Genomic DNA, 14849 nt, shown 5'->3' with positions numbered 1-14849 from the left:
CTATTTTAGAGAAAATATGAGTAAGTAAATCATAGAGACTGAAAAGTCACTGTATAACAGGAATGACCCATATAATCTGTAAAGAAATAACGTTTTACTTGTTTGTAATTTATATGGCCACTCAGACCGCTGACTCGCTTAAGATAGCGCTGGATGGTTTCTATTCTCCGTCTCCAGCAAAGTCCCTTTTTAAATAATCTTTGATCTCCGGTACATTTGAGCGTATTATCTCAATTTACTCAGTCATTTCCTCGAATCACCACATCATGATAAATTACTTCAAAATGACAACATGTATGACCAGATGCACATTTTTCCAAGAACACATTAAACAATTCTCAGTCCGGTTGAAGCATATTAAACTCGAACAACGTAATCCCGATAGAAAAGGAACAAATCCATGAATCCGAGTCCTCTCTTTTTAATATTTATTTCGATGGCACCTTATACAATGTACATTTACGCCATCACATTAATAATGCAAAGGAGAGCAAGTAGAAAATACATTACTTTAATAATAATAATAGCGAAAAACAAATCACGTGGAGAGTCATAATGCACAGCCAGCACCAAACGGACAGAATGGCAAAGCTAACTGAACTGCCACCATTTAGAATTAAACAAACTTGTATTTGTGATGACCCAGCTGACCAAACAGTTAATTCTGAAATGTCTGCGCTTTGTAGAGTACAGTTCAAGCATTTTCATATGATCTAATTTGTAAAAAAAAAAAAAAATTTAAATAGTTTCACATGATTTATATGTATGATTAGATGAAGTTTAGCCTAGTCCATAACATAATTAAAAATATTTTGGTGGAAGTTGATTACTTTGCACTGAGGACATGATAAAACTGAACTGAGCATATATCAATAAAAATGTGTGTAAAAAACTAAATAATATTTTAATGTATATTATCTCTGTTTAAGTGATAAATTAGACCTAATATGTATAATTTAAGCAATTTCTTATAAATATGTGGCTATTTTAGAGAAAATATGAGTAAGTAAATCATAGAGACTGAAAAGTCACTGTATAACAGGAATGACCCATATAATCTGTAAAGAAATAACATTTTACTTGTTTGTAATTTATATGGCCACTCAGACCGCTGACTCGCTTAAGATAGCGCTGGATGGTTTCTATTCTCCGTCTCCAGCAAAGTCCCTTTTTTAAATAATCTTTGATCTCCGGTACATTTGAGCGTATTATCTCAATTTACTCAGTCATTTCCCTCGAATCACCACATCATGATAAATTACTTCAAAATGACAACATGTATGACCAGATGCACATTTTTCCAAGAACACATTAAACAATTCTCAGTCCGGTTGAAGCATATTAAACTCGAACAACGTAATCCCGATAGAAAAGGAACAAATCCATGAATCCGAGTCCTCTCTTTTTTAATATTTATTTCCGATGGCACCTTATACAATGTACATTTACGCCATCACATTAATAATGCAAAGGAGAGCAAGTAGAAAATACATTACTTTAATAATAATAATAGCGAAAAAACAAATCACGTGGAGAGTCATAATGCACAGCCAGCACCAAACGGACAGAATGGCAAAGCTAACTGAACTGCCACCATTTAGAATTAAACAAACTTGTATTTGTGATGACCCAGCTGACCAAACAGTTAATTCTGAAATGTCTGCGCTTTGTAGAGTACAGTTCAAGCATTTTCATATGATCTAATTTGTAAAAAAAAAAAATAAATAAATAAATAAAAAGACTTTGATTCTTGAATTCATTATTGTTAAGTACGGCTGCTGTTGTCACCGGAAAATCTTTTACCCTCCAAGCGCCAATCCGGAAGCCAGGAACGCGGAAGTGTGAAAACGGCTAATTCAGATAACCAGCTCGTTAGAAAAGAGCTACGTGCATGAACTGTGTGCCGATTGATATGATCCCTACACAGTGTTCATTGCTCCTTACTCCCTGAGCAGGGGAAATCCGTTGAAGTTTTCTTCACTTCGGAACATTCATTCGCGGATTTGTGCTGCATAGATCTTCACACACAGACGAAATTTACTAGAGAAGTGTGTGATATACCTCTGTAAATAAATACAATTTAAATTCACGTCTCGCACACTTTAATGCCCTTTGAATGGAACATACACACTCATTTTGAACTGGAATCATGGTGGAATTTCCTGTGATGTCCACTTCGTAGGGCACTTACGGGCAAATAGAACAATGGGGGGTTGGGTTCACTTTCTGATGGTACACTCTCACTCTGAAAGTTTTTTTTTTTTCTTTTCTTTCCCCATTACGGTTTATCACTCATTTTGCCCATATCTCTCCCTCTCAAATATTACTTCTGTTGCTTAATCTAATGAATCTCTTTCTCTTTTTTCAGATTTCTGTAAGGCATTTCTTCCCTTTTATTTGTATTTTTTTGATGGATGTGCTTTTTTGCCACATTATTCCATTCTTTTTCTCTACCTGTCATTCTTCAGCCATCCACTGATCATTCTTCTGTTCTTTTTCTGTTTCTTCTGGGGGTGTATCTTGAGAAGGACAGCTAATATATGGGCCCAAGAAAGGTATAGCCTCCCACAGTCCAATGCGGTGTGCAGCCATGCCTCTTGTTTGTACCTTTTTCCAGTGGGTTTAATGAGCTAACACCAAAGATTCACTAATAAACTTGCTTACCATATCCATAGTTACTAAATCTTATGTTACATGCATCCTGATCAGCATAACTAGATGAAATATTGACATTCAATACTTTATACTTTTCAAAGGCCATTGCTAGTATGTGATTTGCTTGCAGTGTTTGAAAAGTCACAAATTATATTTACTAAGTTGACGAGTATACCATTGATCAGGCAGGCCACTAACATTGTTCTCAAATTACAACATTCCAATTTTTAAATAAATTGTACTTGTGACTATACAAGTATGCAGAGAACTTCATAAATTGTTTTGCAGTTCTCAGAACCTCAATAGTGCCTTCATCTTTTAGGGCATCTCTCACATACCTAAATAAAATTACCTATTTTCAAAAACAACTAGTCAGTGGGTTGCCTGAATGACTGGTAAACTAATTAGTATTAAAGAAGCTCTGGATAATTGGGGTGGTCAGACACGGTTTTAGGAGACCTTTACATAAGTTCTTATGTAAAAAAATAAATAAATGAAAAATTGCTGGACAGAGCTCAGAAGAGTGTAACAGAACGCAGGGGTCTCAATATTTTTGAGAACTCTTATTAACTTGACACAGTAAAGTTTAAAAATAATAGAGTTGTAACACAACAGCCTAAGATTTTTAAAGTGCCACATTCATAGCATTAGACAAAATATTAAACCAAGTGGCTTTATTTTATATGAATTAATAAGATTGTAAAATGTACAAATGCTCATTGTTGATATGGTGAACTACACAACTTAGAAACTGAGAAACTTTAATAAAAGTTAAAATCAAGTTAAAATCACTTTGAGATCAGCTGGTTAACGGTGATAAAAAAGTAACAAGTTCTGAGAAAATGTATTGTGTTATGTTGTTTGCAAATGTGTTATTTTTTTGCAAATGCATGGTTTGATTTTGTGTGTGTGTGTGTTTGTGTGCATGTGCGTGAGAGAGAGAGAGAGAGAGAGAGCATCAGGACACTGAAATATTCATCCACAAAATTCGGCCCAACAAAATTATTAAAACACAAAAAGAAAATTATCTAACCTATTGGAAAGAAACAACAGAAAAACAAAGTAAACTTGAATGTTATTTGGCCCTAAACAGAGATTACACAACTGCAGAATATCTGAGTACAGTGAAAGACTGTAAACTAAGAAGACAAATGACGAGGTACAGACTGAGCAACCATACTCTCACTATAGAGACTGGCAGATATCGCCAGAACTGGCTGCCCAAAGAGAGCCGCATCTGCCCACACTGTACCCATGGGGAAGTGGAGACAGAGCAACACTTCCTCACCAGCTGCCCTAACTATCAAGACATTAGAAAGAAATTTTATCCCAAATTTGAAATATTTTACCTTGACTTCAGAATGTTTAACAAGAAAACAGAACTTCAATATTTATTAGGGGAAAAACAAGATTGTATCCTACTAGCAGCAAGATACATTGATACCGGTCACAAAAAGAGGGAGGAGTCAACAAATCAGTGATGCGTCCACAAACAAACACACACACGCACAACATTGAATTTTAAATTGTTCATGGAATTCTAAAATGTAGATTTTTTTCTACTTTTTAAATGTATCTACATGCATGTTTATGTTGCATATACAGTGAGGAAAATAAGTATTTGAACACCCTGCTATTTTGCAAGTTCTCCCACTTAGAAATCATGGAGGGGTCTGAAATTGTCATCGTAGGTGCATGTCCACTGTGAGAGACATAATCAAAAAAAAAAAAATTCAGAAATCACAATGTATGATTTTTTAACTATTTATTTGTATGATACAGCTGCAAATAAGTATTTGAACACCTGTCTATCAGCTAGAATTCTGACCCTCAAAGACCTGTTAGTCTGCCTTTAAAATGTCCACCTCCACTCCATTTATTATCCTAAATTAGATGCACCTGTTTGAGGTCGTTAGCTGCATAAAGACACCTGTCCACCCCATACAATCAGTAAGAATCCAACTACTAACATGGCCAAGACCAAAGAGCTGTCCAAAGACACTAGAGACAAAATTGTACACCTCCACAAGGCTGGAAAGGGCTACGGGGAAATTGCCAAGCAGCTTGGTGAAAAAGGTCCACTGTTGGAGCAATCATTAGAAAATGGAAGAAGCTAAACATGACTGTCAATCTCCCTCGGACTGGGGCTCCATGCAAGATCTCACCTCGTGGGGTCTCAATGATCCTAAGAAAGGTGAGAAATCAGCCCAGAACTACACGGGAGGAGCTGGTCAATGACCTGAAAAGAGCTGGGACCACCGTTTCCAAGGTTACTGTTGGTAATACACTAAGGCGTCATGGTTTGAAATCATGCATGGCACGGAAGGTTCCCCTGCTTAAACCAGCACATGTCCAGGCCCGACTTAAGTTTGCCAATGACCATTTGGATGATCCAGAGGAGTCATGGGAGAAAGTCATGTGGTCAGATGAGACCAAAATATAACTTTTTGGTCATAATTCCACTAAACGTGTTTGGAGGAAGAAGAATGATGAGTACCATCCCAAGAACACCATCCCTACTGTGAAGCATGGGGGTGGTAGCATCATGCTTTGGGGGTGTTTTTCTGCACATGGGACAGGGCGACTGCACTGTATTAAGGAGAGGATGACCGGGGCCATGTATTGCGAGATTTTGGGGAACAACCTCCTTCCCTCAGTTAGAGCATTGAAGATGGGTCGAGGCTGGGTCTTCCAACATGACAATGACCCGAAGCACACAGCCAGGATAACCAAGGAGTGGCTCTGTAAGAAGCATATCAAGGTTCTGGCGTGGCCTAGCCAGTCTCCAGACCTAAACCCAATAGAGAATCTTTGGAGGGAGCTTAAACTCCGTGTTTCTCAGCGACAGGCCAGAAACCTGACTGATCTAGAGAAGATCTGTGTGGAGGAGTGGGCCAAAATCCCTCCTGCAGTGTGTGCAAACCTGGTGAAAAACTACAGGAAGCATTTGACCTCTGTAATTTCAAACAAAGGCTACTGTACCAAATATTAACATTGATTTTCTCAGGTGTTCAAATACTTATTTGCAGCTGTATCATACAAATAAATAGTTAAAAAATCATACATTGTGATTTCTGGATTTTTTTTTTTAGATTATGTCTCTCACAGTGGACATGCACCTACGATGACAATTTCAGACCTCTCCATGATTTCTAAGTGGGAGAACTTGCAAAATAGCAGGGTGTTCAAATACTTATTTTCCTCACTGTATATCTGTTCTAGATTCAATGTAAACACTACGCTTTGGCAATACATTGTAACAATTGTCATGCCAATAAAGCACATATTGAATTGAATTGAGAGAGAGAGAGACAGAGAGAGAGAGAGAGACAGTCAAATAGTTGTAATAGTGTTCACGTAATACTTAAGTGTCCAAAAACATTTTAGGTCAAACACAAAAAAAAAAAATATCTGGGCTGCAAACTATTCATACGCAAGACCTTGTGCAGGTATTGTTATTTTCTCATCTCAGTGTTGTCTATAATTTTACCTTGAGGAACTAGACATAATCTCAATTAAAACCAACAAGGTTCTTCTCTTTAGCATCTGTATAGGGTGGCACTATGATTAACCTCACCATATCCATGACTGTAAAGCTTGATAGCAGGCTAACAAATGCTTAGCATGCATTTCAGTCCTGAGGTGTGGAGGCGTGGGACACTGTGAGCAACTCTATTGATCTGCCCTTAGTGTGCTGAGACAGCATGTTCTGCCAGCTGAGTTTCCCTTACAGTCAACAGTCTGGGTAATTATACTCCTACGGAAGTGTTCACCCAGTGTAGTCATTTGTCTTTCTGGACATTAAAGTCAGAATGTAATTATGGCTGGTGAACTTTTAAAGTTTAAAAGAACGTTTAAAGAGGTTTAGAGATGAATTGGCCACATTTTAATGAAGTGGCTCTTCAAACATATTTGTAAGGGTTGTTTTTGTTTGTATACTATGATACAACACTGACACCCAAATATATGCTTGTGTGTGTGTGTGTCACGCAGGTGCCACGGCTTCTGCACGCAAGGAGGTAATCCGAAACAAGATCCGTGCCATTGGAAAGATGGCTCGGGTTTTCTCAGTTCTTCGGTAAGATGACTTTGTGTACGTGTGTAAAATGAACACATGCCAAGTGTCAAATGGAAGTAGAATTGTGCTTAGATAGTTAGCCAGTAGATGGTAACCTTATAAGGAACTGCACAATTATACATGGTTTAAACTGAATTGTAAGAACAATAGTCTGACTCTTGCTTATGTAAGTCAAAGACATGCAAACCATTTACTAAAGAAAACATCTGTCACAACTTATTAATTAACAACTTAATTCTGAAAGCTTTGAGTCGCCTTTTCTACTATCTCTGATAAACAGGTACAATTGTCGCATTTCAACCCAGTTGCATTGAATTTTGAAATTGATGGTAAATCAGCCATTACCCTTAACTTATTTTAAACAAATGTTGCAAATATGTTTGAGAGAGAAGCATAGTATGTTTTCTATGGTTAATCAATGTTAATAATGTAATAATTATAAAATAATTAATAGTTATGAAATAATTCATAAAAATAGTTATGAAAATATTGGTCATTCTCACCTTGTGCTCAAAGTTTGGGCAATGATTGCAGAAGGTCTAACCTCAAAAGTAAAAATATTTCAGCACAGCTTAAACTCAAATTGGATCCAAAAATTCTGCAGATGGTAAGAACTCCTCTGGAAATGAATGACTAAATATATTTGTTGGATACAGAGGAAAAGGTAGCTTTTTTTATCATATATTTAGGGTTGTTTTCATGTCACGATACATTTCTCTTAAATACATACATACACTCATACATACATACAGTCATGGCCAAAAATATCGGCACCCTTTGTAAATATGATCAAAAAGGCTGTGAAAATTAATCTGCATTGTTAATCCTTTTGATCTTTTATTAAAAAAGAATTCACAAAAAATCTAACCTTTCATTGGATAATAAGAATTTAAAATTGGGGGAAATATCATTATGAAATAAAAGTTTTTCTCTAATAGAAAAACTTAATGCTAAATGCAGAACAATACTCGGCGATCTGACTGAGGAAGTCCATGGCTTAAGTAAAGTGTGTGATGGGAATCAGCTGTGTGATCAGTGCAATCAGCTGTGTTTGTTTGGTCAGTGCAATGGATGATGGGAATTGTGGTCTGGGGGTGACGTGCAACAGTAGTGTAGTGCAAGAGTCAATGTGGTGAGCGAGTGACCTCTGGTGGTGAGTAAACAGAAGTCCATGGACCAGTATCATGACACATGTGGTGATGTAGGTGCTGTTTGACAATTTTTTTTAAGGTTTTCTGACCCCGAGACTCAACTATTTTCTGAAATTATCCAGCTGTGGTCCTTGGAGAGTCTTTAGCCACTCAAACTCTCCTTCTCACCGTGCATTAGGATGATATAGACACGCGTCCTCTTCCAGGCAATTTCGTAACATTTTATGTTGATTGGAAATTTTTAATTATTGCCCTGATGGTGGAAATGGGAATTAAAGCCACTTCACTAATTTGTGAAGCTCAATTATCTTTTGCTGCACATCAGAAATATATTCTTTGTTTTTTCTCATTGTGATGGATGATTAAGGGAATTTGGGCTTTGTTTTCCCTCCTATTGATATTTCTGTGAAACAGGAAGCCATGGCTGGAAAATTTCATGTCCATAATCTCCATGGAGTGCTCAAGATTGTGAATTTGAATGGGAATATACTTCAGAGATATTTTACTCATAAGAATTTCTAGGGGTGCCAATAATTATGTCCAATGTATTTGAGAAAAACATTTATTTCATAATGATATTTCCCCACATTTTAAATTCTTTCATCCAATGAAAGGATAGATTTTTGTGAATTTTTTAAATGAAAGATCAAAAGGATTAACAATGCAGATTAATTTTCACAGCCTTCTTTGATCATATTTACCAAGGGTGCCGATATTTTTGGCCATTACTGTACATATATAAATACATAAACAAGGAAGCAAAGCAAATAAATAAGCAAGCCACAGAAACAAATAATCAGCTAAATAATTCCTTTGTACCTGGGCCAAAAATTATTTTGTCTGATGTAAAACACTATGTATATATATTTCTGTCATGACAGCTCTCGGAGGGATTGGCATGGTAATGTACATGACAATGTTAATGTATTTGGTCTTGGCGGAATAGATCTGCTACGCTGCTGCGGCAGAGCAAGTACCGAGACTTGCTACTGCCAACACATCCACAAGATGCTGCTGTGAGCATGTAGGAAATACTGCTGCTGCACATATAACATATACTGTATGAATAACCCCCCACAAAGCAGCAGACACGGAACACTGTGGCCTATGGCTATGTGAGCCTTGGCTACCATGCCGACCGGCTTAACAATTGTGGCCTACAACTATGTGTGCCTGGGCTACTACGCCGACTGGCTTAACTCTGGTTAGACGTGCACTATGTGTAATGTTAAAGGGGTCATATGATGCTTTTTTTAAAGATCATTATTTTGTGTGTTTGGTGTAACAGATGTTGACATGTTTTAATGTTCAAAAAAACACATTATTTTTCAAATATTGTACATTATTTTAATTACTCTATGCCCCGCCTCTCTCAAATGTGTTGTTTTCTACAAAGCCCCTCCTTTCTGACAAGCGCAGTCTGCTCTGATTGGCCAGCTGACACAGTGCATTGTGATTGGCCGAACACCACAAGTGTGCGTCGGAAATGTAACGCCCCTTACCATAATCACGAGCTTTAGCTTTCAAAGTAAATATAAAGACAGTTATTAAAGTCCTTAGTTTTCCATCAGTTCAAGCCTGAAAAGGGAACAGAGTCGCGTGACAGACACAGTGATGATGCTCTTATGTATTTTCAGTACACAAGCCACGGTTAAAGGTCCCATGGCATGAAAATTTCACTTTATGAGGTTTTTTAACATTAATATGAGTTCCCCTAGCCTGCCTATGGTCCCCCAGTGGCTAGAAATGGTGATAGGTGTGAACCGAGCCCTGGGTATCCTGCTTCGCCTTTGAGAAAATGAAAGCTCAGATGGCCCAATCTGGAATCTTCCCTTTATGTCATCATACGGGGAAAGGTTACCTCCCCTTTCTCTGCTTTGCCCGCCCATGAGAAAATGAGCTACTACCGTGCGAGGCGAGCGCAATATTATTTTTTTCCTCGAGAGACATTATGGCTTGCAAACGAGCGAAGCATGACAGTTGCTCAGTGTTTGGATATACAAATGAACACCAAAGTATTTTTTTAGTTCCTTCATCCAAGCCTATGGCTAGCATTAGCTACATGATAATAACTGTAACACCATACATAAACAAACCAACTAAAGTAACGTAGACAGACACAATATTTTAAACTAACCATTCGGAGACGTCCTGCTGTAGCCGCTGAGTTGCAACTTCTTCATCCGGTGCTTCTCCATCCAGATCAGATTCTGGGTCAAACTGAAAAGCTTGAAGGACTGTGTGTCTACGAGCCATTGCGATACATCCACTGTCAACATTAGTGCATGGTAGCGCAAGCTGGTTAAGGCCACACACCCACCCTCCACCTTGCCCCGCCTCTCTCCTCCTCATTAGCATTTAAAGCTACAGACTCAGAAATGGCACGTCCTAAGGAAAGCTCATTGTGGGACTGGCTCATAGTGGCTGAAATTCAGCACCAAGGCTGAATTTCGGGAAAGAGACTTCAGATACAGTACTAGGGACCACTTAGGCCTATATAAAAGCATCCAAAAAGCAGCATGTCATGGGACCTTTAAGACAGTTGACTCCACTGTGATGTGACCCTGTCTCTCTCTGTCTGTCTCTCTCTCTCTCTCTCTCTCTCACACACACACACACACAAACACAAACACACACACACACACAAAACGTGTTACTCTACACTGCGCATATCTCTGCATTTGAATAGTCAATAGCAAATACTTAAACTAATAACAAAACATACTTACAGTCGCTGATTCAGAAGCGCCAGATTGTCATAGCAAATTCGGAATTTACCCTTTTTTTTTTTTTTAAACTAGCCTTTGTGCAAAGCCAGCCTTGTACTCTCCTAGGTTCACAAAACGGTCATCCATAAAATGTGTTGCACAGTTCGAACATTTGGGTTGTGCTGTTCTGTTGTAAAAAGATATTAACCAATGATTCCTAATTGCATCTACTTTCGGAAGGCCAAATAAAGCGCTTTTGCTTTCGCATAGAAACACACAGCGTCTCCCTGGCATGGCTGCATCAACACTACTGCGGTTACTGAAACCACGGCGCCTTTCTTTGCGTGATCATTTGGGTGGCATTACGTAAATATTTCCATATCGACATAGACATGTGGGGGCGTGTTTTAATGTGGCATTTTAGCCCAGTCTGGATCAGCCTTCTCTTTTAGACTCTGCAGATCGTATTCATGCTCAAACAGCAAGATAACACACTAAAGAAAAGGAAAACAAGAAATCGCATCATATGACCCCTTTAATTCTCCGTTTCCTGAACTACACAGCATAGCTAGAGCACACGTCACACGAGCACATTTCCCCGAACTACATTACCCATAATGCATTTAATTCAGGATTACATCAACCATAGATAGTGATCTTAAGCGATAACTCTTAATTCCCTTCTTTCCGCAACACTGTGATTGATATGACTGGGATAAGTGCATACTTGTGATGCTGCGTGTAGCTGAAATCAACCACACACTCATCACTATGAAAACATTAATCTTAGAAATAACGAACGTGAACATTGAGATTACGCCAATGTAAATGGTGAACCAATATATTTTTTTATATTTGTTTAATTACAATTTTTTTATTACTGAAGGCCAGTATAACTGATACCAATACTGATTTCTGATTCCAATACCCCCCCCCCCCCATTAAAGTACATTAGAATATAATTGAGAGCTATCAATTTTAACATTTATTAGACTTAAAAAAATTACTTCTAATTTAAGTGAACTTAAAACAATCTTCACATAAACCCATTATAATAAATGTCATATTTACCTGTGCCCTTCAGCAGAAATATACAGAAATTGAAGTTGAAGTTATCAAACACTAAATTAAATATAGATGAATCCTTAAAGCTATAAAAGTTCTTTTTTTACTCTTTTTTTCTTTGTCCTTTGATTAATAGACATCACAGCATCTGGTTATTAGGTTATTTTATTATTTCTTTAAGAGCTGTCGCTGCTTAACATGATGCGGATCTGACACGAATCATATTTTCTCTCAACTTTAGGTCTTAACGTCTCTATTAATGAGCTGACGAGTTGAATCGGGTGTGTTAGATGAGGGGGACAGTGCTATGCTCCAGGACAGTTTTGAAAACCATTTCAGTGACATGTTCTTAAATGTGACTCATATAAAATATTACATGCATGCACAGTTTTAAGGCAGCTTTAATCGTCTTTTTGGTAACTTCATGACTTAACTGACCACGACATTGCATGCACGTAGTTTATTTCGCGCTTTAATATGAAATGATACAGGCTACAGCCGCATGCGCTGTGAGCACAGTACTGGTTTCGCGCTCCTTTGACTCGCGCCTGGCGCTGAAGTGAAGCTGGAGCGCACATCTGAAATGTCTCCTGTTTGATGTGGTCATAAAGACGTTCTGCGACTGAATAAATGCACTTCTTGTCAAGAGAAAAAGTGACGGAAACAGCAGTTGTGAGAGGGGTGGCCAACCCTAGCCCCGCCCCTGCGTTAATTGCGTTAAATATTTTTAACTGAAAAAAAAATAATCGTCTGCGTTAACGCGTTAATTTTGACACCATTAAAAAAATATATATATATATATATATATATATATATATATGAAGAGCAAAAGCCTCTAAATTTTCTTCTAAAATGAGCATTTTTAGAAGAAAGAGAAGAGTGACTCGTGAGACTCGTAAAAAACGCAAGTCATTCGGTATGGGAGTTTATAGGAATGTATCTCTGAGGGGAACTGACTGTCTTTAGGAAAGTTTAGATGGTATTTTCTTTTCAACTTGCCTCTGTATAATGCATATTAAAGTAGTGTTCATAACCACAGTGCTGCTTTGTTTACAGCGGCAACCAAGGAAACGATGTTTAATTGCTGTTCAAGCCCACCTGCTGGCAGAGAGTGAATCTGCTTTCTAATTCAGCCTGTCTGCTGTTTCACAAAACTAAATTCAGACCATTTCGAAATTATACAATCCAATTTAGATTAAAAACTGCTCATGCTGCATGTATGCAGCCTATTTGTTTGGATTGTGTTGTGTTTAAAATACAGTGGTTGCTTCTAATTTTAAATTGAAAAAGAGCACAGACAAAGCCTTAGTTTCAGTTCATTTGTGTTATTTATTTGATTGATTTGGGTTTGTTTTAAAATTTCAATTTAGTTTTGTTGTTTACACGTTTCAATTTTACAAAGAAATGTGCAGCATTTTGTCTGACAATAAATTGACACCTTTTAATTTCTAATTTGTCTTAAACTTTGTTAAAGTTTTTTTTTCTGAGAAAATCATATTGTGAAATCAGTATTTCAAAACGGATTTAGCCTCAATTACTAGCTGAAAGAACTGTGTCTAATAAATAGAACAAAGACTTGAGACTTGACTTAGACTCGACCTCAAAGACTTGAGACTTGACTTGGACTTGGACCTCAGAGACTTATGTATATGTATGTATGTATGTGTGTGTGTGTATATATATATATATATATATATATATATACAGTGAGGAAAATAAGTATTTGAACACCCTGCTATTTTGCAAGTTCTCCCACTTAGAAATCATGGAGGGTCTGAAATTGTCATCGAGGTGCATGTCCACTGTGAGAGACATAATCTAAAAAAAAAATCCAGAAATCACAATGTATGATTTTTTAACTATTTATTTGTATGATACAGCTGCAAATAAGTATTTGAACACCTGTCTATCAGCTAGAATTCTGACCCTCAAAGACCTGTTAGTCTGCCTTTAAAATGTCCACCTCCACTCCATTTATTATCCTAAATTAGATGCACCTGTTTGAGGTCGTTAGCTGCATAAAGACACCTGTCCACCCCATACAATCAGTAAGAATCCAACTACTAACATGGCCAAGACCAAAGAGCTGTCCAAAGACACTAGAGACAAAATTGTACACCTCCACAAGACTGGAAAGGGCTACGGGGAAATTGCCAAGCAGCTTGGTGAAAAAAGGTCCACTGTTGGAGCAATCATTAGAAAATGGAAGAAGCTAAACATGACTGTCAATCTCCCTCGGACTGGGGCTCCATGCAAGATCTCACCTCGTGGGGTCTCAATGATCCTAAGAAAGGTGAGAAATCAGCCCAGAACTACACGGGAGGAGCTGGTCAATGACCTGAAAAGAGCTGGGACCACCGTTTCCAAGATTACTGTTGGTAATACACTAAGACGTCATGGTTTGAAATCATGCATGGCACGGAAGGTTCCCCTGCTTAAACCAGCACATGTCCAGGCCCAACTTAAGTTTGCCAATGACCATTTGGATGATCCAGAGGAGTCATGGGAGAAAGTCATGTGGTCAGATGAGACCAAAATATAACTTTTTGGTCATAATTCCACTAAACATGTTTGGAGGAAGAAGAATGATGAGTACCATCCCAAGAACACCATCCCTACTGTGAAGCATGGGGTGGTAGCATCATGCTTTGGGGTGTTTTTCTGCACATGGGACAGGGCGACTGCACTGTATTAAGGAGAGGATGACCGGGGCCATGTATTGCGAGATTTTGGGGAACAACCTCCTTCCCTCAGTTAGAGCATTGAAGATGGGTCGAGACTGGGTCTTCCAACATGACAATGACCAAGCACACAGCCAGGATAACCAAGGAGTGGCTCTGTAAGAAGCATATCAAGGTTCTGGCGTGGCCTAGCCAGTCTCCAGACCTAAACCCAATAGAGAATCTTTGGAGGAGCTCAAACTCCGTGTTTATCAGCGACAGGCCAGAAACCTGACTGATCTAGAGAAGATCTGTGTGGAGGAGTGGGCCAAAATCCCTCCTGCAGTGTGTGCAAACCTGGTGAAAAACTACAGGAAACGTTTGACCTCTGTAGTTGCAAACAAAGGCTACTGTACCAAATATTAACATTGATTTTCTCAGGTGTTCAAATACTTATTTGCAGCTGTATCATACAAATAAATAGTTAAAAAATCATACATTGTGATTTCTGGATTTTTTTTTTTAGATTATG

General features: G+C 38.0%; 1 protein-coding gene across 3 annotated transcripts in view; it reads left to right on the top strand.

Annotated features, from left to right (window-relative positions):
- LOC131544242 (protein phosphatase 3 catalytic subunit alpha) overlaps positions 1–14849 on the top strand; it is a 270987-nt gene that overhangs the window by 229752 nt on the left and 26386 nt on the right. For 2 of the 3 annotated variants that reach the window (XM_058782317.1, XM_058782315.1), the window contains exon 11: positions 6649–6733. In XM_058782317.1, coding sequence (XP_058638300.1) covers positions 6649–6733 — 85 coding nt within the window. Of the gene's footprint in view, positions 1–2528; positions 2556–6648; positions 6734–14849 lie in introns of all 3 variants that reach the window. The other variant, XM_058782316.1, reaches the window with a different exon arrangement.

The sequence above is a fragment of the Onychostoma macrolepis genome, chromosome 07 (genome assembly GCF_012432095.1).
Source record: "Onychostoma macrolepis isolate SWU-2019 chromosome 07, ASM1243209v1, whole genome shotgun sequence".
NCBI lineage: Eukaryota > Metazoa > Chordata > Actinopteri > Cypriniformes > Cyprinidae > Onychostoma > Onychostoma macrolepis.
Note: the sequence above shows the minus strand (reverse complement) of the source record. Positions and strands in the feature narration are given on the sequence as shown.